Raw genomic sequence first — 27447 nt, forward strand, 5'->3', positions numbered from 1 at the left:
AAGGGATCAATGGAAAAAGATATGGACCATTATGCTCATGAATAAAATCACCAATTTATAGGCTGTTCTGGGACAGATAAACTCAGTTCAAAACTGGATTCCATTTATTAGCTTCTGGAACAGATACAGATCTGATGAGTTAGTAATTTTGGGTACTGAATTAGTAATTCTGGATATTGAATTTGGGATAAATGTTTAGAATACTATATACTGGGGTATTAATAATAAAAATATAAAATGTTTAAAAACTTCTGAAGTGTCACAAAAGTCTCACAGAACATAAATTTCACATCACACTTGAATTTTCAAAATTAGAGCAAAATCAAAGTCACTAATGTTGCTTGAAAAGACTTTATTATTTTTCAACTCATAGTGTTAACACAAAGTAAACCATGGTTATTTTAAACTGAACAGACAAAACCATTTCTTTCATAGAGATGCATGTACACAAACGTCAGGCATTATACCAGGAACAAAAAAAGGGGCATTATTATTTAGGTTATGCTTAATACTGTACGTGATGAAATTTTACATTAAAATGGGAACTCTGTTCCCAGCGTAATGAGCTTCAGTTCTCAGGAACTGATCAGGAGACCAAATTATGGTTCTACAAATACTTTGTTATTTCATGTAACAAGCAGCCAGGAGAGCTTTTAAAAAAAAAATGCTCAGAGTTAATGAATGTAAGTTTTGGGATGCTAAATTGTTTTGGTTAAATTTTATTTTAAGAGAGATATCATCAGGCAGATTAGGGCTTATGCTAGAAAAAGAACATGAAAAGGGGTGAGAGGATGAGACAGGTAGAAGGACCATAACATGTAGTGAAGGGAAGGTTCACTGGTAAGAATGTGGGCCATTGCACACATGACAGGTTTCCTACACGGAGATAATCTCATTGCAGGAGGGAAAATGTATAAAACTGAATTGGGTATGAAGGACGTGCAAGCCCCCCGTTTTGCTGTGGGCACACCTTCTGAGGAGGCACAAAATGTACAACGTAGCACAAGGCTCAAAATGTATAATGTAGCCCCTGAACAAAAACATTCATAAGGAGAATTGTGGGGAGTCAAGGCAGTCTTGTAAAAATGATGTTGACTTCAAAAAGAAAGAGACACCAAGATTTTGGCTTCTGTGCTGTTGAATGCAAGACTGCCAAAAGGAAATTTTCTAAGTCAATATTTTAAGTCTAAGTTTAATATTTTAAGGGGAAAAACCTGCGCCTTGGTGTAGTTCAACGTGCGCTTAACAGTTTAAGGTGGAAAATAATGCCAGAGCCAAGTCTATAAATCTCATCAGGCCTCCTGTTTCGAAATGTTTGCAAGAGTTTGGCCTGAGGTCAGCAAAGCATGATTGGCAGTTGTTGCTTTAGGTACCATTACAGTGATGTGTACTTGGAATTATCAGTCATATTAAAAAGGTGATGCTGCCAAATGTAGCCAAAGGTATTAATTTAATTCTGCTTAACAGGCAATGGACATGGTACTTAAGTTTTATAATGTAATTAAAACACACACACACAAAGAAAATACTAACAGCAGGAAAAGATAGCAACAAAGAACACCTAAAAGGTATTTTACATACAACTGGATCATTCATGAGATCACTTACATCGAGACCAAATGATTGCCATATATGTAATCCCTGTCTAATACACTCTGTACCTTCCAAGTGCTGTGATCTGGTTTAAAATTAAAGGTTAAATATCCTTTGATGGGCCAGTGAATATCCCCCACCCATATCCTTAAAAAATATCTCTAAGCATTATGATAACTATTAGGACAAATTCCTGAGGTGCCCTGCTGGTGCAAGCCTGTAGCAACTACAGCTGAAACCACTTTGAGTATTGGCTCAACTAATGAGAGATACTGGAATGCTTACTGTTGCAAAAATTTGACTGGGCTATTTAATGTTTTATATAACTTATTTCTGCCATCTTCCAGTTCTTCAGACTTTTAGTTCAAAGAGGTGTGGTGCAACATCATTTTCTTGAGATCATGACCGATACGTCTCCATGAAACTTCTCATGAATGTTGCTAACTTCTGAACATCTTCTAGAGTCACTGCATTATACAATGAAGCACGGATGCCTCCCACAGATCTGAAACGTGAGGGGGAATGTATGAAGACAGATATAGTTGGAGGAGCACTCACAGTTTCACAGGCATATTGCATCTCTTTGCACTCCAGAACATTTGCTTACTCTAACAAGAGGCATGCACTACTAGGGTGAAAGAATAAATCATTTCTAAAGACAGCAACTCTTTAGCTTTCTGTGTGCATAGGAACTGAAAAGAAGCCTCCTGAGGAAAGCTTCCAACATACAAAAGGGAAAAAGCCACTACGCTGCAAGAATGAAAGTATGCAAGCATGAGTGAGAGGTTTCATGAGAGGAACAGTAACTAGAGGCATTTATACTGGATCAATCTTATTCCAAATCTCCACTCTGCAAAGATATCAGATCCCAACAGGAAAGTGGTTCTGATATCCTGAATATTGTGCTAAGCAGCTGGTCCAAAGAGCACCAGGGCAAGATATAAAGAAAATAAAACTCCTATAGGCATGAAAAGGATCATACTTCCTCTGAATTGTGAAGGAACACCTATTATAGTTGTGTATATAATAACGAGGGTTGAGCCAGAAGGGAGTGATTTTCATGAACACTTGTGTTAGCACTGAGAGATGCCCCCATTTTGGCTGTTGCCAAGAAACAAATTGGAAGCATCTGTCCATTCAGGAAATATTGCCCTCATTCTGAACAGGATTCACTTGCCCTCAGTGGCCCAGGCACCACTAAGGGTAAGTGAAGCCTATTCAGAATGAGGATTATTCAGAATTAGGACTGAATCACCCATATGACTAAGTCCAAGGCTTTGTTTGCTCTCAGTGACAATAGCAGGTAGCCAAATCCCATTGGTTACATAGCGCCATGACATCACCAGTTCAATATGCGAGTCATGATTAGCTGGGATCACTCTGGGAAAATGAAGGAAGCTATAACCAGGAAAAATGGTGTTGAAGCAATAGCAAATTGGAGAAACATTGACAGTACTTATCGCTTTAACTCAATATTTATTTTGTAACATATACAAGAAAGGAAATGACCATTCAAGGACGACAATTCATGACTGTTTTTGGACCTTTTTTCTCAATTTTTAATAAGAATATTAAAGCTGGTTATAGCTTAGTTTATAAGTTTACAGATAATTGTTTGAAAAGGTGCATGTTCACACACTGAAAGGATTTCATAAAATACTGAAACATTTATATATTTTCAATATACTGAAGATATTATTCAATATAGCCCAAATAAGAGTAAGGGCTATATTTTTCACAATTAATTCTGAGAGGGGAAGATACTTTTATCACTTTTGTGTGTGTATATGACTGGCATTGCTTTTTCAATCATATTGCATAGTGACCTCAGCCAAAATGTCTTCACAGATTTCTCTCTTACCTATGCCCTTTCAAGGATATCATGTTGTTTTCTACAGCTTTATCGAGGAATTTCTTTTCCAGGGCCTCATCACCCTTAATACTGCCAATCCGGAAGGGAACATTCATTCTGCTTCTGTTCTTTCTTTCCACGGGGCATCTGAAAAGGTCACAGAGGTATGTTTTATTGCAGCCTTATTTTTACTGACTTGTTATAAATTCAGTACTTATTAATAAATTATAGTGTGTATCTAAGAGACATGGTTTGTTCAGCCACAAAAGTCACTTCCCTCTATAATCTCTCAAAGGCTACTAGAAAGATAATTACGTGATACGTGAAAAGACAATTTAAATAAGCACTGTGGTTTAGTGGGCAATACATAAAAGCATGACCCTGCATTCCACTGAAACTACTGAAGCAAACAAAACAGTGCCCAAAATTTTGACAATTCATTTACGATGGGCAGTATCCAACAGGGCCACTCTGCCTCCATTGGTTCCGTTGCGCTAGTGGGACTGACCACTTGCACAACAAGGCTTCTGTATTTCTAAAAATAACTCCAGAAATGACATAAGGAGAAGTCAGCCAAACTCCTTCTGTGAGCTCCACTGACCTTCCCTGTACTGGAAACTAGTGTTTCCACTCTCTAGTTTTAGAACTGCAAAAGCCCCATTGCACAAGCAGTGGGTCCCCATGAGCGCACAGCCACATTAGGATACTACCCTATGTCAACTAGTATGTTATAGTTAACAAGAGCCTCTCAGGGCTGAACTCCACATTCAGAACATCACATGGTACTTTCTATACCACTTCAGGCTGTAGAATATGCCCCTGCACATCAAACACAACTCCCAAGATACGGGAAACCCACAAGTCAGAGAGAAGGTTAGGTTAGAACCCAGCTTTCCACAGGCTGGGAGTCTTGCTGGAACTTGATGTGTTACCCTGAAGACGTTAACAAAAATAAGCACTTTGCACAGGAGTATATGTGGGGCGCACAATGTGGACCAACACACTTTTGCAGCACATGCAGAGTCATCCTAAGGAAAACAGTAAAGTCAGCAAAAACCTGGATCCCAGATTCTTAAACGTGCCACTGAAACGCAAAGCCAAATATTAAAAAAAAAACTTCATTACTGCAATAAGAAAAATTATGTCGAAAGACACAGATATAAACACAACTTTTCCTAAACAAGGTTTTAAAAAGACCCCATCCATTTACAGTTAAGACTCTTTCCTTGAGTTGCATTAAGACTCTTTTATTAAAACACAACGCTCATTAATTAACATAAGAAGAGCCCTGCTGGATCAGACCTATCTAGTCCAACATCACGTTTCTCAGTGGCCAACCAGATGCCTATGGGAAATCAATGCAATAGCACCCCCCTGCCACCCTGCTCCCCAGCAACTGGTATTCAGTGGCATACTGCTTCTGGTCCCAGAGGTTGCATACACAGCCATCTTGACTAGCTGCCATAGTTAACTGGAAATATGCATGTTCTTATGCAGTAGTGAGAATGGTTCCTGCAGGTCCCAGTCCCATGTGGCACGCCTAGAGGACAGGCTGTCAAGGAGGGTACAGAAGCTTTTCCAGATATGTAGTCCCCTTGCCTGCTCCAAGTGTGAGCCTCAACTGCACTTGAAGGTAGAACAGACCATACCCTAAAGCCCCTTGTATTATTAATTATTTATTATGAAATTTACTACCCACTTTTCATTATAAAATAATCCCAAAGTGGAGTACAACCAATGACATGGACTGGGGAAAGCTAATGTAGCACCTCACAATGGGGTGCCTGAGAGCTTTCCCCAGACAGAGGAAGAGGAGGGAGTAGCAGGTAGCAGTATCAAGCGACAGAGCAAGAAGGAAGAGTCAAGACTGAAGGGCGGCTATGCTTGTTTGGCAACCCCAGTGCGAAGGCAGGTTCAGCGCACAGTTGAAGAACCTGCTGTGAACCTTGTATTATATTTGTTGAGTTGCAGCACCCACCCTCTGGAATGCATTATCAACTGTCATTAGACAGGTCCACAGAGTTCTCATGGTTGGACGTCTTCAAGACCCATCTCTTCACCAGTGGGGTGGTGGAGCCAGGACTCACAGGGACATTTTTTTTTTTAATATATTACCAGGGACGCTGCTGTCATCTGCCACCCCCACCTCAGCCTTCCCTGTTCCCTCTGAGCTTAGTTGCAATCCTCACAGTAGCTGGTGGGGAAGGAATTTTCCCAGCAGCAATATATTGTTCCCTGCTGTAATGCAAAGTATTTCAGGGTGTCTCGATCTTGAACGGGCAACTAAGACCCATTAGCTTAACAACAGATCTGCTCCTGTTGGAGATGAAAACTGGTAGAACTGGTTTATTGACATGGATCAACACAGCTGCCTGAATTTTTGGACTCTCCTTGAGGGCGTGGCTATGGGGACAGTCATGATGAGCACCTGGAATTCAAAAGTTACCACTACAGCACTGCTCTACACACCTGCTTGCCCTAAAATGTGACCCAGCCAGCTATGGTCTGTAGTGCACAGTTTACTGCAGGTTAGCATTTTTATTATTGTGTAGCTGTATTGTTATATTTTATTATTGTTTTTGATGACAGATGTTCATTGCTTTGATAACCATATATAATTCTGGTAACTAATTAAAAAATCAAGAAATTACATTCAGTCTAATTCTCATCAAATCCAGAAGAGATGGGCACCTAAACTTTCCAACAAACAACGTGCCAGCCTGCAGTTAGCATGACCAGTGAAGCCCACGCTCAGCCACAAGGACCCTGAAGCTCATATGACAGCAAACCATTGCTATCTATTCACACCCAGTAGCGAGAAATGCCCTGACCCCAGTGCCAGCTTGTCTGGCAAAAGGGGGGAGGCATTGCGGGCGGGTGGGGAGAGAAGAGGTGGCTGTGTGCCATTGGACACCCTCCAGTGGCACCACCAGGCAAGGGAGGGGCAGGCAGAGCCCTCTTAAGCTCTGCGCCCTTCCCAACTGAAGCTCTCTCGTGGCTCCCTCCCACCCTCCCTTAAGCAGTGTGGGTTTATTACCAGTTGCCCTTTGGGGAGCCATGTAGGAATTTTTGTCTCACAGTTCAATTGGCCTTCTACTGTGAGTCTTTTTGCCTACTTCACACTGTTATTGGGGTGGGGTGTGTCCAGTAGGTGAATACGGTCTAATCTCTCACAGGTCACATTTCGGTTAGTGGCTAGGACGGGCAGAAGCAGAAAGAGATTAGGGATGGTGTGCATGCAGAGGCACCTTATGGTGACAGGTGATGCCTGAGGCCCCCCGAACGGGTTGCGGCTCGACAGTGGGATAAGGGTTGCCTGGGAGACCAACCCTCCTCACTCACCCAGGTATTGTGCGGCACCGGGTTGGGGTTACAGGGGAAGGTCTACCTCCCCCAGAAGGGGCAATCTGGAAGGGTGGTAAGATCGACGCCACCCCTCAGGCTGGGTGTGTTTTCGCCCGAGATGTGCCAGCTAGTCGCTGGCACAGTCAGGTGCCCGTCCTAGGTTCCCCTTTGCAGATATTTTCAACCAATGTGGCCCAATTTTCAACCCAGACCTTGTTGTTTGTCACTTCTTTAACCCATCTCCACTCACAAAGGTTATTGGCTATACATACGGTCCGCCGCTGGTCCTGGTCAAAACGGAACGAAGTAAGTGTGTTGCACAGTATAAATGCTCCAGACCGAAAAGTGCGATCACAATTTGACTGGCTTGAAATTTTCCACTATATGTGGTCAGAGGCAGCTGGCCGCTGTGGTACTTCAGCTACTACACACAAGTCACTTCTGACTAGCAGTGTGACTGTTTTATGCTGCCCTATGTTAGATCCAGCAAATGGAAGCACAGGATAAAACGCAAACAGCGATGGAATACGACTGCCAGTGCGTGCAAAAGCTGGTCGCATTTTGGTCTGTCCAGTGAGGCATTTCATTGCCTAGGTGGCATTTCACAGGTAAACAGCCCTGCTCCAGATAAGGCTTTGCCTTCAGTCAAAAAGCATGGCACAGACATTACTACCTAAGCTGCAAAATACATCAGTACATACTGATAAGATGCATTCCACTCAGCAGTGCTGTAATTCCATCACAGTAATAGCTACCACCTCCGTTTTGAATTCCTAAACAGACTCTATCTGCTAGAGGCAAAAATGGAATTAGTTGTCTGGGGGGGAAGTTTCTCCAGGCTTTAAGAAACTCGTTTAAATCCCCAATCACTTCAGCACCAACAACTAGAATTTAGGAAATGGGTAGGATGAAGGTAAAAATATTACAGATTGCTTTTAGCTTACCAAAGTGTGCTGTTTCCAGCACGGTGCAGTCCTCACAGCACCCGCCCATCCAGCAAAAGCTGGCACAGCAGGGAGAAAGCTAGGCGACACAATTTTTCACTGATGTGCAAGTTTTCCACATACAGGGAGACTATCTTTGAAAGCACCACTCGGTGTTCGCAGGACAGGACGGCTTGCACATCTGATTTGAGGAAAGGCTGCTAGTCAGTTGTGAGCAGCAAAGATGGAGGTAAGAATGGGGACTATAGTATGGAAGCACGGAAGAGATGTGCTCTAGCAGGAGTTAAAGACCTAGATGAACAGTGTGGTATAGGAAACACACAGACAAGATTCCAAGTTCAAAAGGAAGATTTCTCATATATGGGTGAACTGAGCCAGTGATGGGTTAATAACATCTAATAAAAACCTCATTCATTTTCAATTAAATTCATGGAATTAAAAAACTAAAGCAAGGCCCAATACAACTCATGATTTTGGCACAGAATAGTTCTACTTTTTCTCCCATTACTTTCTATGAGTTTCTCACAACAGAACTAATATGAACAATTACCTCATGCAGGCTGCTTCTGATACCTTGAAAGGATAATTCCATAGGAACAGAGGACGCTGCTTTACACCAAACCTGTCTGGCTGGTCCACCTAGCTCAGTACTGAATGCCTACAATGGCTGGCACTGGCTCTCCAGGGTTGCAAGCAGGGTTCTTTCCCCAGCCATACCTAGAAATGCTGGGACTGAACTTGGGACCTTTGGCATGCAAAGCATAGGCTCCAGTACTGAGGTATGGCGTTTCCCCACATATGTTGAGGATTACTGGGGAAAAGGCAATTATATGGTGAGGTGTTGTTAATGCCCATCTGAATCTTTGCAAACCTAGTTGCTGTTTTCGCTGTTTTTACTCTCCACCACCACCAAACCCAGACAAACTTCATGAGTTGAGAAGAAGTCTGGAAAAACTTAAGAGCTGTTAGCTCACTTTTAATCAACATTTTAATTATCTTGCCACAGGCAATAGTTTTCTACAAAAGACATAGAATTAAATAGGATATCCAAAGTATTTCTACAACCCTATAGGGATAGAGCTTCAACTGAGCTTGCCATATTGTTGCTACAGAGTCACATTCCTCCTTGCATGTTTTTTTTCCTTTAAAAAAAGAGCCATCCAAGGCCATCCTAGTAATCATTAACCTCCTTTCCTGCCTTCCATGGCTCTAATATCTGGAAAAGCTTCCGCAGTAATTTTAAAGGATTTCATTCAGCCTTCCCCAATCTGGTGTGCACCAGGGGCATGGAAGGCTGGTTTATTTCCCTCTTTTTGAAGTGACAGATGTGTAGGGAGGGATTCATGCCTTAATATAAGCCAGTTACATTACATTAACGATAATAAAAGGTAGAACAACTTACACATAGAATCCACTTGATCCATCGATAATGTCATAAATCATCTGCGATTTAATTTGGCTATGTTTATCCATAGCCACAGCTCCACCATTGTTTTTTATCCACTCCAGGACCAAACCCATGATGTAGATACTGGAATCAAAAGAGGAGGCACCAGTTACTTGCAATAAACAGCATTCATTAATTCTGAACATGTCTCAACAACAAAACAGCAAGTTTTGCTCACATGATATAGAATGTTAGTTTAGCAAATATTGTATAGAACTGACATAGAACCATGACCAGAGGGGGCAGGGAGGGACAGGGGAGGAACAGAAGAGAAAGCCAATCACATCTGAGGCAACATGTCAACACTTCTCTCACTTATTCTCACAAACACACACCATGCAGAGTTGAAGTATGTCAATAGCAAGGTATCAGCAGAGCTGACACAATTTTAAATGGCTCAAGCAAGTGAATCAAACTACATTCTAGAAGGCAATGCTATTTTTTTAAAATGGCAAGTGAATCTTCCCAGTCAAAACAGGATAGCTTCTTATACAACTTAAGGTTTTCTGGTAACAACTTATCTTCCAGTAAACATTGCTCTAGGACTCCTAACATCCCAGAGACAATTGGAGACTGCAGATTTAAACCAGGGCAAAATTCCCATTATAAACTTCTTCTGTATAGATCCTGTCACAATGACAGAAGTTATGGTCTAAACCACAGGTAGGCAACCTTTTGGGGCCCATGGTCACATTTGGCAATTTGAGAAACTGTCCTGGGCACCACCGCAAAATGGGCATGCTGCAGATGAAAGCATCGGCCTGAAGCCACCTGCCATCTTCATTTCCTAAAAATGTCTCTGAGACCCACATGTGGCCCAGAGGCATTCATGGAGGCGGGGGGAGATGAGAGCACCTAGAGACCCTCACTTTGTTTTGAAGTAATCCAAGCTGCCAGTAAGAAACTTTGTTATATGTTTTGTTTTGTTTTTGTAATGGGAGGGGTAGGACACCTCAGCAGGTGCCAAGGAAGGCATCTGAGGGCACACTGGTGCCCGTGGGTGCCACGTTACCTACTCTGGCCTAAACCAAATAAGCATTTATTAGAAGCTCTGAAAAAGCTGGGTAGCATTAAAAGAATGTTGGCTCAAAATGGCAGAGAGGAAATCAGAACTTGCCAAATATATTGCTGCCACTGCCCTCTTGATTATGTGAGCATTAACTTTTTCATCAATAAGCTGTCTCTATTTCAAGTAACTTAAACTTTTTACCTAAATCTGTTTTCTTTGCACTAACCAGTTAGTTACTATGTGGAATGCATTGCAAGGAAAGTTGTGAGCAAAGACTACCAGAATCCTGTTGCTTTCACACAGTCATTCATGAACATTTTCAAAGACAGTTATTGAATGAAAACCATACTGGTCTGTGTACTTTTAACTACAAAACTCTGCTTGATGGAGCACAGACATTTCCCATGGATACTGCTTTGCATAATAAACTGCCTGCCAGGCTGTGTATGTGTGTGTGTTACTGATGGCCCGTTTCCAATAAGTTCTCTATTATAAGTCTACAAAAGGACTACACCAGTCTTCCCCAACCAGATGCCCTCCGGACATGTTGGGACTACAGCTCACATCATCCCCAGCCAGCATGACAAACCTGGAGGCCACCAGGTTAGGAAGGATGCATTACACTGTGAATGTATCTTAAATGTATATAGAAGAATTCCATTTAAACGTTAACCTCTAATTTAAACACTTCAGGCTACACGCCTAGACATACCTACTACTACTAGCATTACATACTTAGCACTTACATCATTCTCGAGATGGTTCAAAGCACTTGTCCACAAAATCTCTCCAACATCCTTACAACAACCCTGTAGGTTAGGTCAGTATTATCATCTCCATATCACAGATGGGATCTGAGGGATAATGGTATCCCGAGGGCACTAAAGCAAGATTTGAACCAGAGATTGAGAGTCTCTGAGATAACAAGGAAGTTGCTGTCATTGAACTCCATGGGATTCTGTTCACATAAGCATACTTTGGACCCTGGCTGTTGGCTTACAAGTAACACTAACTTGCATCTCCAGTCTTGCAGTGACCGGTGTGCTCATCCAAGACATCCGATCTTTACAACCCACATGCTGCTACATCCTGCATCATTGGCCAGGTAGCTGGCATGCAGGGGTGCCCTGCAAAGGTGCCCCAACTTTTCCAGGAACATTCTAGTTGGTCACTACTTTAAAATGAAGGTCGTGGACATCTGCCATGCAGACACGCCTTCCATGGGTAGCGCTGCCCTTGTGCCAGGCTTTGGATCTGGCCCCAGCCCCATCATCTGCGTTGCACGGATCTGCAAGGCCACGCAAGGTACACGCCCCATTTTCAACACAGCACAGCAAACAAACGGTGCTGGCATCAGCGAGGCAGACCATGCCCGCCATTCAGCATTCTATGGGCTCCTACAACAATCCAGGTACCTTTTCATTCACACGCATTTAAGCCTGGAAGCTTTTTCCAGTTGTGAAGGATGCGTCGTGGCAATTGTGCTGAAGCTGCTATGGGACAGATCTGGGGGCTCTATCCATATTCCAGACAAAGGACAGAATTTTAGCCATAGCACGAACACCGGCTTGGGTTGCAGTTACTGAAATGCGTCGATGCGCAGCTATCGCAGTGGCACGCCAACAGCTTGCTACAGTGCTACAGATACAGCACATAAGCCATTCATTTCGTGTCTACCTCCTGCTACATGAACCTGCCTGCCCACTGAGGTCATCCGCAGAAGTTGGCACTGTCTCCTGCCATAGTCAGAGGAGTGTTTGTCAGTGACGTGAGGCAGCATTTTCAGTAGCAGCACCTCAGCTTGGGAACACCCTCCTGTGGGATGATCAGATGACCCTCACCTTGCAGGAATTTCTACGCCCATAAAACCCATTCCAACATCCATTCTATTTTGCTGGGCCTTGGTTCAGAGTACCTCCCCACTGGGTTTGCCATTTTGCTGATGGGGGGGCAGGGGTTGCAGTTCCATTTTTGCTTATTTGAAATAAGTATATTGAGTTGACTTTTTTTTAGGGTTTTTTAAATGGATTCTTTTATTGCAATGCTTTTATGTTGTACAGACGAGCAGCCTAAAAATATTACTACACATATTCTGTTCACCAGCTCCTTAGTTATGTTTCCCCCCACACACCTCTGCATTTGCAGACCTGTTGCAAATGTGGGACTCCCAGGAGAATTCCTGCATAGCCTAGCAAGCTAATACAGAATGCTCTATATTCTGCACAGGGCTGGATTTCACCTAAGCCTTTACTATCCAGAGTACATCCTCTAAATGGGTAGGTGGGTGGGTAATTGGATGACCCACTTTAAAGTCACACAGCAAGCTTCAGTGCTATTCCCAAAGCAGGTTTAGTCACAGATTTAAATATCAGGCAATTCCTTGTAGCAAGGAATGAGATTTCTTCTGGGGGAGAATGCTGTTAATCTCCACCCAGGAGATTAATGTCAGGAAGCCAAGGCTCCTTTTGGAAAGAGGTTAAAATGATCCACATTGCATTAATTTAATTCAGTGCTTGTCTACGCCAGCTCATGGACATTCAGTTCAGGCTCCCAACCAACGAATGCCAGCGCAGAGAAGAAAGAGAAACAGAGGGGGACAAAAATTGAAAAAGAACAAGAAGCTTGGCCAATTTCTTGCAACACACAAGAAACATTTTAAAAGCCAACCCAAGGCAGACACATCCTGCCAACTTGCAGGTTAATATTTACAACATTTTAACATAGTATGTTCTGCAATATGCGTCACTAGCACACACATACCAAAACCCTTACCAAAACAAATTGACCGTAGAAGGTTGCAATTGTCGGGGGGGGGGGGGGACGACTTGTCCCTGTTACAGTAGACCATTATTATATAAACTACCGATAACTACAACATCATTGCTTCAGCAACATTCAGAGATTTTCTAAAATCTAATTCTCTTACACAGGCTTAAGAATTCCCCTCCAGAGTAAGGTTATCGCAGCCTTCCCAAATGGTGCCCTCCAGATGTTTTGGGCTACGACTCCTAGCATCCATGGCATTGGCCAAGCTGGCTGGGGCTGATGGGAGTTGAAGTCCAAAGATCTAGTGGAAGCCAGGTTGGGGAACGCCGAGTTATCATAGTAAGTTTTATGTACTAAAAAAAAGTTTAACCTGGGCATGCAAAGCAACCAATGCATGCAATCACCAACACTGGTCAAAAACTAAGGGCACACCCAGACATTATCTGAAATGCATGGCTATCACTGATCCACATCTCTTTGCTGCATCCCCTTGCTAGCTAGGGAGGGGGGAACCTCTTTCAGAATGAGGGCCAAATTCAGGTTTGGAGAAGCTCTCAGGTGCCACATTCCAGTGGTGGGCGTGGCCAAAGGCAAAGGGGGCAGGGCCATCAATACAAAAAACACCAGCATATTGTAGTTTAAAGCTCTTACTGTCAGAAACTGAACCTTCAGGGAGGCATTTCAACCTATTAGAATGGAGAAAAACTGCACAACAGCCAGGAAACCACCAAATGATCAGTGTTCAGGGGAAGGGGCGTGGCCATCTGGGGCACCCAGGAGGACCAGAGTGGGACCCCAGGAGAGCTGGACTGGGACCCAGGGCCTGAGGCTCCCCACCCCTGTTCTAGCTGAAGCAGGTGTGTGATAGGATGAGATCACATCCAGGGTTTCCCCACTCCACCTTGCAGGTGGCAATTAATGGAGTGGCACAGGGATGGGGAATGGCTGGTATGGTAACATCACATCAGGTATGTGCTTCAACCAGATGTTACTAGGAGACACAGGAAAGAGATGTTAGTTTGAAATTTGAGGCCACTTCTAATCCATGTCTAGTTTGGTTTCAATCGTATCTACTGACACTTTTGGCAGAAGTGTCTTTCAATTTTGAAATGGGCAATACACAGGAACAAGACAGAAGGAAGCATCACACACTGCAAAGGCAAAAAAAGCCTTCATTCAGGAGCCAAAATGGAGTCACTGTAGCCCTATTGGGATAGTAATTTCTCCCACACGATTAGAACTCAGGGGAGGCCATCTGCAGCTTGCTGTAAGATCCCCACAGGAATTAGAACTCTCAGAAATTGGGGCTTTTAACTGCATGGTGAGCAATTTATGAGTAGAAAAGGCTCCCCACTGCAAAGAGTCACCCTCCAATTCCTGTTGGGTGATGGGGTGTTGAGATAGCACACTCGTCTCCACTTTCCATTGGTGAGTGGGGGATTTAAAACACCTAACAGAGTGTTTTAAACAGAGCTATTTGAAATAAACATAACATGGCTGCTACCTGTTTGTTGTTTCCTTCAGCCTCCCTACTCCCAAAAAGATTTCCCTATACCCAGGGCATGGGTGGACAATCTGTGGCCTTCCAGATGTTTTGGCTTACAACTCCCAGCAGCCCTAGCCAGCATATACAATGGTGAGGAACCATGGGAGTTGTAGGGCAAAACATCTGGAGAGCCACAAGTTGCCCACCACTTATCTGGGGAAATGTCTCAATCTGCAAACCCCAACCCCAAAGATACTTTTACTCCAAGTTAATCAATATCAATGGTTTTTTTCCCAGCTTCTATCTTTGCCCAGAAGCTTTTCTTGGTTTTGCTATTAGTCAAGCTTGGGGGAGCTGGGGGTGGCGACGGCTCACAGGAAGCTGTGGTGTGGGCTGGTCCATGAAGTCATTAAGAGTCAGAAGCGACTGACCGAATAAACAACAACAACAGGCATAATTATATTTTCAAAACTTAAAAAGCCTTGCAGTTGCTTATCTTGCCCTCAGGGGAGGAGAATACTGTACTTTTTTGATGGTGTTATAAACCACCCTGAAAATTTGTTAATTGAAGGAGAGAATTAGAACTTTTGAAATCAACCATCCATTTTTGGAAAAAAGACTGGTACACTCAAGAACACTGTCCTCATTCAACATGGAATAAATAGCTTTTGGCATGTTCGGAAAAAATGGGAATGAAATAAAGGATGTATCAGCTATTAACAGGGAGGAGAGACACCAACCTATTATCCAAGCTAGGCACAAGTTACAAAATTAAATACAGAAAGTTCTGTTTTTTCCAAGCCCAGGATTTGATCATCCTTCCCCACCTGCCTACCTGGCCTCTCTAGACAAGGTAACAGGCTATAAGCTGAAGACTAGAAATGCAGATTCACAGCACAAGCCTAAAAGGAAAACAAAATGCCTATTCTTCACCCATTATAGAAAAAGTTGTAAGAACAGCTTGCATAATTTCAATTTTCTGTTCTCATAATTCAAGTGCTCACAATGCAGAATTGAAACCTTTTGGTTCAATATTCAGCGGTTCAGATCCACACACAGACAGTTACACACTCATTTCAAGCATGACTATTAGCTCCTAATTACCCTACTAACAAAGCACAATTTCCCTGCTGTCAGCAATTCAGAGGCAAGGAAAGCAACCATGCAATTCAGTTTCGCCTCATTCGCAACCAGAATTGCAATTTGGCTTGTTCTTTTGCAATCTTGATACCTAGGCGACAATTAAGTGGAAAGGACACAGTTCTCTCCCCCCCACACACACTTTTTTTGTACTTTGGTCTAAGGAAGTCATGAGATGTGAGTAATTAGCAGGATGGACATCATACTCACCTGAAGCACGGAGGAGTGTTGTATAATGAGGTGTTCTCCACTTGCACTTTGTAGTCCAACACTATAGGGCACTCTTTGAGCACAAAACCAATTAAGTCTTCACGCACTATTACCACCGTGACTCCAGCACAGCCAACATTCTTCTGGGCACCAGCAAAAATTACACCAAACTTAACAATGGGAGGTGGGGGGGAAGGGGGGGAACAGATATTAAATTCATGGCTCATTTGTACATTTTAACCAGAACTTACATTGGTGCTTCAATACATCAATGAAGAAAAGACCATAGATAATGGGTATCTATTATCCATGCTACATTTCCATCTAGCAAGCATGGAATGTGATAGCAATCTCCGAAAAAGCCCAAAGGCTATTAGTAGTTAATAAAAAGGATTAAGGGTGAGTCCTATGCCCGTTTAGACAGAAAAAAGGTCCTACAACTCCCAGCATTCCCTAGCCAGCATAGCTGGCTGGGGACTGCTGAGAGTTGTAGGACTTTTTTTCCTGTCTAAACAAGCATAGAATTCCACCCTAATTGTTATTTTTTCTTGATACCATGCATTCCCCTTGTGGGAACCAGATTTTATCAGGGGGCTGAGCAAGTCCCCTATGAGGAAAGGTTACAATGCTGGGGCTCTTCAGCTTAGAACAGAAATGAGTAAGGAGAGACGTGATGAAGGTGCATAAAATTGTGTAAGGTGTGGAGAAAGAACGTATGTGTGATCAGGAATTCTCAGCAAGTTACAACTCCCAGGATTCCTTAGGGAGAAGCAATGACTTACACTGGTATGACACCGATATAAGTTTGTAGTGTAGGTATGACCTAGTGTCAGTAAAAGCAACACAAGAATTGGCCTTAGCGATGCCAAGGCTCGAGATACTAGGTCACACCTTGCAAAAACTGCTCCTTGGGAACTTTACCTTAGAAACATCCACCGGCCTGGAGAGGAAGTTCGACGACATATCACAAACTAAGACTGCCTTTCCGACGTCGGGTACAAAGTCAAACTCCACACCATGGACAGTCTCATTTGCACAATAATAGACATAAGAGGCATCAGGGTTAAGGTTCCAAGTGCTTGGGTCAGGGATTTCTGGAACAGATAAGATATGAGAGAGAAACAATGGTTATATTTCCAAACTGGTAGAGACTCAGCAGTCTGGTTGTAATGATATGCAGCTGTCCTTAAACAATGAACTTTGAAAGCAAGTCTGGTTATCACATTCCCAGTGCTTTACCAGCAAAGTGTATTAATTCTTGGACTTTCTATGGAAGGTAAAACATGCTATTCAAAAAATTAAAAAGAAAAACAAAACCCATTGTGCATCCTACTGGAAGCAGCAGCATCTGTTAAATCAGTAAGATGATACCTGCTTACTTCAATATGCCGAAACAGACTAATATTCAAAATAAGCCCAACATTCAAAACCAAGAGCAGTCTTCTGCAACACAAGAGGCATTTAGTCCACCTAAATGAACGTTTAGCTCTCTTTTTAAAAATCCTTGCATCTATCCAATATCACACTAATTCTCACTAATGTAACACTTTTGCAACTAAAGATTGGCTACTAGCACACCTAAGCACCAACAGAGCATTGCAATTTATTTATTTGGCTTGTACCCTATCTTTCTACCAAAAAAGGCACTCAAGGTGGCACTGCAGTGACTGTCCCACAACGTGGGAGGTGAGGCCACTGAATTCCCATTGTGACATGGAGACACGCCGTATGCATCAGCAACTCACCCATCTCACCCTCAGGAAAATGCAATGGTCACTGTTTTGCACCAGAAGAAAGAGTCAGTCATACATTCTAAAGGCTGTGTCCAGCTGTGTCCCTCCACTAGCAGAACAGACACTGCTGCCGGAATGATTCCCCTCCACCTGCAGCCCCCCAAATCTACTCTGCAATGTTAGGATACCCTCTGGAGCAGATTTGGGGAGAAGAGTGTGCAGGGGGAGCAGAGGAAGGGCAAGCCCCACTGCACAAACAGAAGTCTGCTCACAAGACGTTGGATGGAATCCTATGTAAGCCCTTCCCAGCAAGTCAGCCATGAAAATTCCTTAACCAACTCAGGTTAGAACAGCCTGGGCCATATTCAATGGCTGATCAGTGATCAAAGGACCATTATTAGTTGTTCTATGTTTATCTTTTAAGACTGATTCTCTTCACAGAAACAAGATAATGTGCATCTACCAGATGGTCTTTATATATACACACGTATATTTCCCAGGCTTTCCCTGACTTACAGTGAATCATGAGGCCACTGCTCTACTGTCTCTTTTTATCGTTTCTTTTTATCTTAACTTTGCTACAAGCTGAACTTTTTTAGTGTTCTCTTGTATTATACATGTACTTTTAACTGATTTTTAATATTTTTGCATGTAAATCTTAACTTCAATATTTTATTATGTTAAGTGGTATACACACACTACTAAAGAAATATTTTGTTATCTCTTTCATATAAACTATAATTTTGCACACTGCATGGCATACTAGCTATATTCCATAACTTCCAAGGAATTGTATGTTTCTTTGACATGCCTAGCATCACTTGTGAAAGAAGCATTATTTGTGCCTAAAGGGCATTCAGGTTAAAGTAATCCATAACAATATTGGTTATGAACAGTTGCCAGGTCTCCTGAAGCTAAGGCCCTGAGACTCAAGGGAAGAGTGTGAGAGTCCATGGGAAGCACTTACTATAGTAGAGGCAGATGCTGATGGCACTTGGTGATTTTTATTTTAAAAAATGCTAAGTCTCTCCCCATGAGAAATGCCAGGTTGGATGAATCAGAGGTCGGAATTAAGATTGCTGAGAGAATTATCAACAACCTCCGATATGGCAGAAAGCGAAGAGGATCTAAAGAGCCTCTTGTTGAGGGTGAAAGAGGAGAGTGCAAAAGCTGGTTTGAAACTCAACATTAAAAAAACGAAGATCATGGCATCTGGCCCCATCACTTCCTGGCATATAGAAGGGGAAGAAATGGAAGCAGTGACAGATTTTACTTTCTTGGGCTCCAAGATCACCGCAGATGGTGACTGTAGCCATGAAATTAAAAGACGCTTGCTCCTTGGGAGGAAAGCTATGGCCAACCTAGACAGCATAGTAAGAAGCAGAGACATCACCTTGCCGACAAAGGTCCGTCTAATCAAAGCTATGGTTTTCCCAGTAGCAACGTATGGCTGTGAGAGCTAGACTATAAGGAAGGCTGAGCGCCGAAGAATTTATGCTTTCGAACTGTAGTGCTGGAGAAGACTCTTACGAGTCCCCTGGACTGCAAGGAGGTCACATCAGTCCATACTAAAGGAAATCAACCCTGAGTGCTCATTGGAAGGACAGATACTGAAGCTGAAGCTCAAATATTTTGGCCACCTAATGCGAAGAGAAAACTCTCTGGAAAAGACCCTGATGCTGGGAAAGACTGAAGGCAAAAGGAGAAGGGGACGGCAGAGGATGAGATGGCTAGATAGCATCACCGATGCAATGAATATGAACTTGAGCACACTCCGGGAGACAGCGCAGGACAGGAAGGCCTGGCGTGCTATGGTCCATGGGGTCACGAAGAGTCGGACACGACTGAACAAGTCTCTCCTAACTGTTCTCTAGTTCAGGATTATTGCAATCTTTCCCATCATTTTCAACGTATCTTCATTATGTCTTGATTGGTATTTGCCTTTCAGTCAGACTATTCTCTCCCACAGAAAGCAGCACTGGAAGAACATTTGGGGAAAGGGGGTGGTTGAAAATTTGGAAAATAGTTTGCCTGTGGATTCTTGAATTGCACTGTCAATTTCCTTACCTTGAAATTGACAGCAAAAAACCTATGCATGTCTAAAGTAAGCCCATTAGGGCACAATCCCATGCATGTTTAGATGGGGGAAAAAAAGGCCTACAACTCCCAGCATTCCCTAGCCAGCCATGCTGGTTGGAGAATGCTGGGAGTTGTAGGCCTTTTCCTCTGCCTAAACATGCATACAATTGCTCCCTTAGAGTTCAAGGAACTTACTCCAAGGAAGGAATTATGACGACTGCAGCCTAAACTTCCTGCTCACAGAGGATAAAACCCCACAACTTCAAGTCAAACCATGAGACCCACACAACCCTAGTTATGGATAAGAATACATTATGTCAAAGAAACTCAAAATTCAGCACTGTTTTCTCTGTGGCAATTGTACAATGGACAAGTATTTGCTTCTATGCCCTCCAATTCACAGAATTAATTATATCTTGGAAATAATGAGAGGGATATAAGGTAGCAAGAACAGGGAGTAAAACCGGACAAAGCAGCATGGCACTGTGAAGGGAACTGAAACTCCACCCAAAAACTACTGGAAGCCCTGCCAAGTCTAGCTTTGGCTTCTAAACATTGTTTGCACTGTATACCTTTCTCTGCAGCTTTGAAGCCAACAATTATTATTAGCAGGAGGTTAAAAAAAAACCCTAGACTTAGCATCATTGCATCGCAGACAATACAGTAAATACACCAAGTCACATGTTTGTTAAAATCGACAAAACAGGATGATTTTATACCTAGAGCAAATTGTTTTACTCTTATACACTCTGGGTATTTCCAGATCAGCACTCTTGTCAAATTGCATTTCATTCTCCCTGTACTAACTTATCCTGGGTGCTTGTTTTTTTTTCTTTCCCCCGGGCACAATTGCAGCCCAATACTTTTGATGTAATGTGCCCCCTCCCTCTAAAGAGGAGAGGGCTGAGATGGACTGAAATAGCCAGATTTAGCTTCTCCTAAAAGTATGCTGGCAGAAGAAATTAGCAAAGCAACAATAGTGAATGTGTGCACAGGTACAATGGTGCAAATTCAGTAATAATAATCTTTAAAGAGGCTTCATTAAAGGCAAGACCTGGGAAGAGAGAGCACAGACCTTCTATCCAGATCAATCATAACAATGCTTATATTTCTGTAATGATATAGAAGTTCACAGCAAAACATCTAAAGTGGGGTTTTCCTCAGGACTGCAGTAAGTCCTCTTGCATGTTCGCTGTTTTTCTGTTTTGTTTACAGGTTCTTAGTTTTGACATAGTTTTTAACAAACCATAGGGACCATAAAGAGGAAAGAAAGTAATTCTGGCACATGTGACTATAGTTTTCACCAATTCTAAGCTGAAAGTTAACTTACTTGTGTAACTAGAGAGTTTAGGGTGAACAAGGTTCACTTTGGCATATTTCTCTGCCTCCTTGGCTGCCTTTGCTGACCAAGCACCTGTAACCACATAATCAGCACATCTTGCTTCTTTTAGACCAATAAGGTTAAGTGGGATACCACTGAATTGTCCAGATCCACCTCCTTGGAGAAAAATCACTTTGTAATTGTCTGGTATATTGCTATGCAAAAGAGAAGAATGGATAAAAGAAAAGAACATCATTAATACAGGATTTAGAACATTCTTTGGTTACGTTATTTTCATTCAACTCAGATGGCTGGGGAATATATCAGCTTTCAAAGACAGCATACAAGCAGATGAAACTTGCTTTTTAAATTCAATTGTTTTACTGTAGCTTCCCTGCACCACATCGCCATTCAGTTATTCAGCATATACAGAACATATCAATATAACCCTCCTCTGTCAGACTAACAACAAGCATTCGTTCTATAGTCATGCACATATATTTACTGATCTGTTTTTAAACTTGGGTGACTGCTGTCCACGGTAATGTTATAATCAAGCAGGAACAAGCTTTGGGCTGCTCCACAAAGTTTTAGCAGACTGCAGAATGTAACCAAAACTCCAGAGTAAATGGTCAAAGTCAGAATTCATTCTATAATTCACTCCAGGCTAGATACATGCAAAAGTATCTGGTCTTCCCTCTACCAACACCAATACCATGCCCCATTTGTGCTGCTCCATAAAGTTTTAGCATACTTCAATGCCCAGGTTGAAGTATGCGAGACACAGCTCCAGGAATGCTACAAGCCCCCAGGACAGGCTAAACAGAATCCTAGCGCCCTGGGGATGTCCCAGACCATCTTAAGAGGTGATTTACATGCTCCAGACTGCTAGCACTGGCAGCAATTTGCAAAAACACCACTTGCTGGATGCATGGAGGTAATTTGGGCAGCTAAGCAGCCTCCTAAAACTTCATGGGGATTTTCGAGCAACTCTAGGAAACCAAGTCATAGGCTCTAAGTCCTTGGTGCAGCTGGTGGATGGTATTTTCAACACTCCACTGCACCACTCATGACAACAGTATTTTCAGAATAGGCTGAAATTCACTGCAATGAAGCAGATTGTAGTCCCACTCCAAAAAACGTTCTGCCCCTGCCAGCATACAGGGTTCCTTGCCAGATTCTGGAATGGGACATATCTGGGAGCACCCCTACATTCAAGTATGCCAAACGGGCTGCCTTTTCACCCTAAAGGCAATTCAGAAATTACCAAGTAGACAGCACGAAGCTAGTCCTGCTCGTGACATTTTCAGAGCAAGTGTAGCCATATATTCTATATCTTCCTATACCATGTTTACAGCTCCTGCAGAGAGGTTTTGTACATCAGCCCGCATCCCATCCCTTTCCACCAGTTCTCCATTTTAAATTATCCTGCTTGCAAAGTTGCTTTGCTCTTTAAAAATATTGTTGGCTCCAGTTACTCGCAAGTAGGTCCCATTTAGTGTGTAACAGGTAGTTTGCCCCATAGATCATAATAGCAGAACCCAAGTCTGAATCTATTTGTAAAGTTTTAAAACTCTGCTGAAAACAGAAGCACAGAAGCAGACACCTTGAACTTACACTAAAGAATCACACATACACAGTAAAAACAAAAAAAGTTCTACAGCTATATTGTCTTCAGAGGAGAGTCTTATTATGGTATGAATAAAAATTATGACTCACAGGAGTTCACGTAAGCAATTTTCAGCTGTTTTGATGATTTTTGAAAAATCAGACGTCCTGTGGCTCATTTCTATGAAAAAAGAAATAAATCAAGAAGATCATGATACAAGCCAAAGTACATGTAAGCAGAATTAATTCATCTGCTAAAGTCAACAGGGATGCCATGGGCAACATGAAGCTTTTTTCTTTTAAATAGGGGAAAGCTTGAACAAGCCCTTGATTTCTCAGTCTTAATATTTCAGGCCCGCATGTGGGCTGCTTCACATACCATCCCTTGCACCAGCAAGCACATGAAATTCATACTCATGCTTCCCCATACATTTCAATGGGGTCAGCAGATCTGTGGGTACAAAACTTTTGTGCATTCCTCCACCGAAATGAATGGAGCAGCCCTTCCAGGTACTGGGTTTCCTATATACAACAAAGCTCCAATATCCATTAGGACACTGTTGGATCAAGATGAGATGTTTCAGGTTATTACAGCGTTTATAGCAGAGGTGGGCAACTTGTGGCCCTCCAGATGTTTTGGCCTTCAACTACCATCAGCCCTAACGAGCACAGCCAAGGGTGAGGGATGATGGGAGTTGTGGCTCTCCAGATGATTTGGCCTACAAGTTGCCCACCCCAGCATTACAGCATCAGTGTAGAAGAAACAGCAAAAGTAGCTAGAACCTCAATTCATTTTATCACAGAAGTGAAAAGGGAGAACTTGTGTTGTACAGTAGCCACTGGAATGTACAGCAGTGGCTAGAATGCTGTAGATAGGCCAGGATGAGCCAGGTTTAAAGCCCTGCTCAGCTATAAAGCTCACTGAGTAACCTTGGTCCGATCACAGTCTCTCAGCCCAACCTTCCTCATATGGTAGTTGTGAGGAAAAATAAGGTAATGGCTCCCCACACATAATGTATGCTCTCTTGATCATCTTACAAAAATGGGTGGAATAAAAATATGATATAGATGTTTCTGCTTGTTACTGATCTTAATTTTGGTGGAGGGACTGGTTTTAGTTTTACTGTTGGCTTTTATTACTTGTTATTTCTGATTTTAGTTTGTTTTATTAGTATTGTATGCCACCTTGAGAGCATTTTTACACTTAAAGATATCCTAGAAATACTTTAGATAGATCTTTCCAAAAGGATAGTTCTGAAACAGGGAACATCTAGATTGAAATACGCAGCTCTTCCTTGTTGGATTTGTTTTATATAATTAAAAAGGTCAAATGCTTAAAAAGACATCCAGAATAAATAAGAGAAGCTTACCAAGAACACTAATGCCAAGGCCTCTATAATCCACCAGTTCTTTCTGGGCTTCTAACAATACCTGCAAAGGAAATTAATTCAGCACAACCGGGCACATGTCAATGGGAAATCACACACAGTCCAGATAGTATATAATATAACACGCAAACGCAAAGTTATTAATGTACTATAAAATTTATCCAAGCGTTGGAAGACATAATTAGGCCAGGTCAAACTATTTGTCCACCTAACCAAGTGCTGTCTAATCTGACTGGAAGCTGCTCTCCAGGGACTCAGGCACAGGTCTTTTCTATCACCTAATCCTTTTTAAAGTGGGGATACCAGAGACTGAAGCTGGGACCTTCCACATGCAAAGCATGTGCTCTACCACTGCATTATTGTCTGTCCACATCCAATTTCTGCTTTAATTTTAGTGGTATTTTATATTTGTAATTATGTACATGAGCCACCTTGGGAGGGCTTTGCCCTGAAAGGTGGAATTATAAGTATCAGAAATAAATACATACATACATAAATACCATTTAGAACTTTGAAGTACCCCAGGGATTCACCATAGCTTATTTCAGAATGGAGACTTATTTCTAGGGTTTAGCAGCCAGAGTGAGAGAATTCCTATTGCTTCAGCTACACCATCGCACACTTGGAACAATTTATTAGGAAATTAATACCTTGTGTCCGAATTAGTTCCTTCCTTGTGGTGATGTGCAAGTTTTCTGGAACAATGAGTTTCATCATCACACTCCCATATTTTCATTAGGGAGCAATCCTATGCATGTTTAGGCAGAAAAGTAGTCCTACAACTCCCAGCATTCCAGGTTTACATCCCAGCATGGCTTGCTGAGGAATGCTGGAAGCTGTAGGACTTCTTTTCTGTCTTAAGTATGCATAGGATTGCACCCTTCATTGTTTAAGTTTTGTGAAAATGACAGCCTAAGGGCACAATCCTATGCAAGTTTAGACAGAAAAATGCCTACAACTCCCAGCATGTCCCAGCGGCATGCTGGGAGTTGTAGGCCTTTCTTCTGTCTAGATTTGTATAGGATCGTGCCTTAAATGACTTTAAGGTCAGGTTTTCAGAAACTAGATCTGGCACTACTAATTTTTCGCAGTAAACTTCTGAAAAATAAAAACATTTTTACATAGCCACTGACACATGAATGTAGGTGCAACATGAAATTAAACATCAAAGCTCCTTTCTTGACTGAGTGCCACAAATAAGACCCTGGCATAAAAACCTTTACAGCAACTATCTGTGGTAACATATAATACTGTTAAGGTTTTTTTCCCCAGGAAAACAGTAACTGTGACATTCTAATACAAGCAGACTTGAGAAATTAACAGCAATTGCACAGCTTTCCAGATCTAAGCAAGAACAATGTACAACACTAGTTAATAAAAAAAAAAATGCTGAAGCATGCAGTTCTTGTGGAAAGTTGGAAAATTTGATATATCCTGCAGGAGCCACGCCTCTCCCAGATGTGATTGGATTAAAAGAGTTGCTGATGCAACTTTCTGAACAGATGAGTCTATACCCTACACATTATCATCATAGGTTCCTTAAAATCTATTCCTCCAGTTAGCATGAAGCTGCCTGAAGTTAAATTAGCATATCTCCAAACAATTATCTTCTGTCCTACATGCTCACAAAGGATTGATTCAGTAATGGAAGACAATGGGTTCTTTAAAACATAGCCCTGTAAATGCACAAACCAAAGGGATAAGAATTAAACAAAAAACGCCAAGTACTCAGATACTCTGGCTTTCTCAACTGGAAAAACAAGACATCCATATTTTTTTGCAGCTCTGGGAGCAATGGAGTGGGGGAGCTTTTCTCAGATTTTTCCATAGCTGAAGGGACACAAAAATTGAACATGCACTTTTCATAAAACCATGAAGTAGCCCCATCTAGACATAATGCCTGTTCTGTCAGCTCAATAAACCATTTTTCCCCCTAAAATTAAAAAAAACAGCAATACAGGTGTAATTGGTCTCAAGAATGACATGAAATTAACATGCCTAACCAGGTGGGTGTTTGGCAGCCCAGGTGAGAGAATTGACATTTTAAAAGAGCGAGGAGTATCAAATGTCCTTTAAAGAGCAGCAGCAGCAAAAGGACAAGATGTGCTTTGAGTTCCTCAGAGACTAGGTATGAGGTTTGGGAGGTAAAGGGGGAGGGGGTGCAGGCAAGAGAAAATACCCTGCAACGCAGGCATTCCCTTGGACAGATGTTCCGGAATGTCCTTGAAAGAGGTACAAACACTTCTTCTTCAGAGGAAGCGCTCTTCTAGATCTGGCTGCATTTTTGCAGCTTTAAGAGAGAAAGTGAATACCCCAGCATACCAAGCAGAGAATGGCTTTAAGCCAGGATTTGAAAAAGTTAAAAAAAAGAAAAGAAATAAAAGAGGCAAGCAAGTGCTAACACGCCAGCAAATTTAGTTCACCCGGCAAAGCTCCACCATCACAGTGCAGAAGGGCGCTCTATAAAGTAAACCACATTTTAAAGGCTTTTCAAAGGCTCCATTCTTAACCACAACTACTAAACCCCTCCTTTGTCTAACTTGCTAACATCCCTTCCTTAGAGGGTCTTTCCATCCGCAGCTCCCCTCTGGTCTTAAAAACAACAGGCTTGCAATTGGTTGTTTTTCAGAGAGGTTTCTCCCACAGTTCTATGGGCCATAACTGTTGCCTTTCTTCCATAACAGCATCAAAGAACTGGAACGCCTTGTGTAATAAACCTTTCATCACGATCCGTTGAGTTAGGAAGACTCCCCTTGATCTACAGCTCTGAAGACTACGGTAACCATCGCACAGAGGGCACCAAGGAGCACCCCCGCCCGACGCAATCGCGGCTGTTATCTTAAGGTCAGTCCAAGAGAGCTTGGTTAGCGGTCACGCTTACTGAGCGATAAGCCCCGTTTAAACCAACCCACAGTGCAACGTTGTACTTGCCTACTCGGAAGCCAAGTCCCACCGAGTTCAGTAGGGCTTACTCCCAGGTAAGTGACTGCTGCAACCACAGTACGATTTACTTCTGAATAATAATAGATGGACAAATGCATCATCAACATAGCCCACATTTTAAAAAGGGAACCCTACACGGTTTACACCAGCCACCGTCGGTGGCTCAGAAGAAACCATCTCATGCAAAATCACCCCACGCAACACTTACCGATCGCGGCAGTTTCGCAGGTCCTGCTCCGAAGTTAGCCACATGCTTCTTGGCGTCCATGGCCCCGACTGACCGTGCCTCTTGCTCTCCGGGCTACTTTCTGGGTCTGAGCACAGCGCTGCCTCTAGATATTCCGAACGCGGCGGCTCACTCAACCATAGCGACGCTCAGAGGTGCCGCTTTCCTATTGGCTCATTGTACAGGGGTAAGGTAAGTAACACGCGCCGATTGGTCAACTGCTTCCAGCTGGCCTAGTTATTGGCCCCGGCGGCCACGAGTAGGCAACGTGATCGTCCCATTGAGAAGTGCAAAGCAGAAAGGACGTTGCAACATTCGAGCGCGGTGGTGAAGCTCGGCGAGTGACAGCCTTGGGCA

General features: G+C 42.6%; 1 protein-coding gene across 1 annotated transcript; it reads right to left on the minus strand.

Annotated features, from left to right (window-relative positions):
• Positions 1–69: 69 nt before the first annotated feature.
• Positions 70–27207, minus strand: PSAT1 (phosphoserine aminotransferase 1). Its single transcript, XM_084834250.1, has 9 exons — positions 27073–27207; positions 23904–23964; positions 22645–22714; positions 20935–21140; positions 16714–16886; positions 15793–15962; positions 9137–9265; positions 3455–3592; positions 70–2098 (listed from the first exon to the last, which is right to left on the minus strand). Exons 1-9 carry the CDS (start codon positions 27130–27132, stop codon positions 1993–1995), a joined length of 1113 nt encoding a protein of 370 aa, XP_084690376.1. The 5' UTR covers positions 27133–27207; the 3' UTR covers positions 70–1992.
• Positions 27208–27447: the final 240 nt, after the last annotated feature.

Source organism: Heloderma suspectum, chromosome 2, assembly GCF_057233095.1.
Source record: "Heloderma suspectum isolate Gila_16-S chromosome 2, 16-S_ref, whole genome shotgun sequence".
Lineage (NCBI taxonomy): Eukaryota > Metazoa > Chordata > Lepidosauria > Squamata > Helodermatidae > Heloderma > Heloderma suspectum.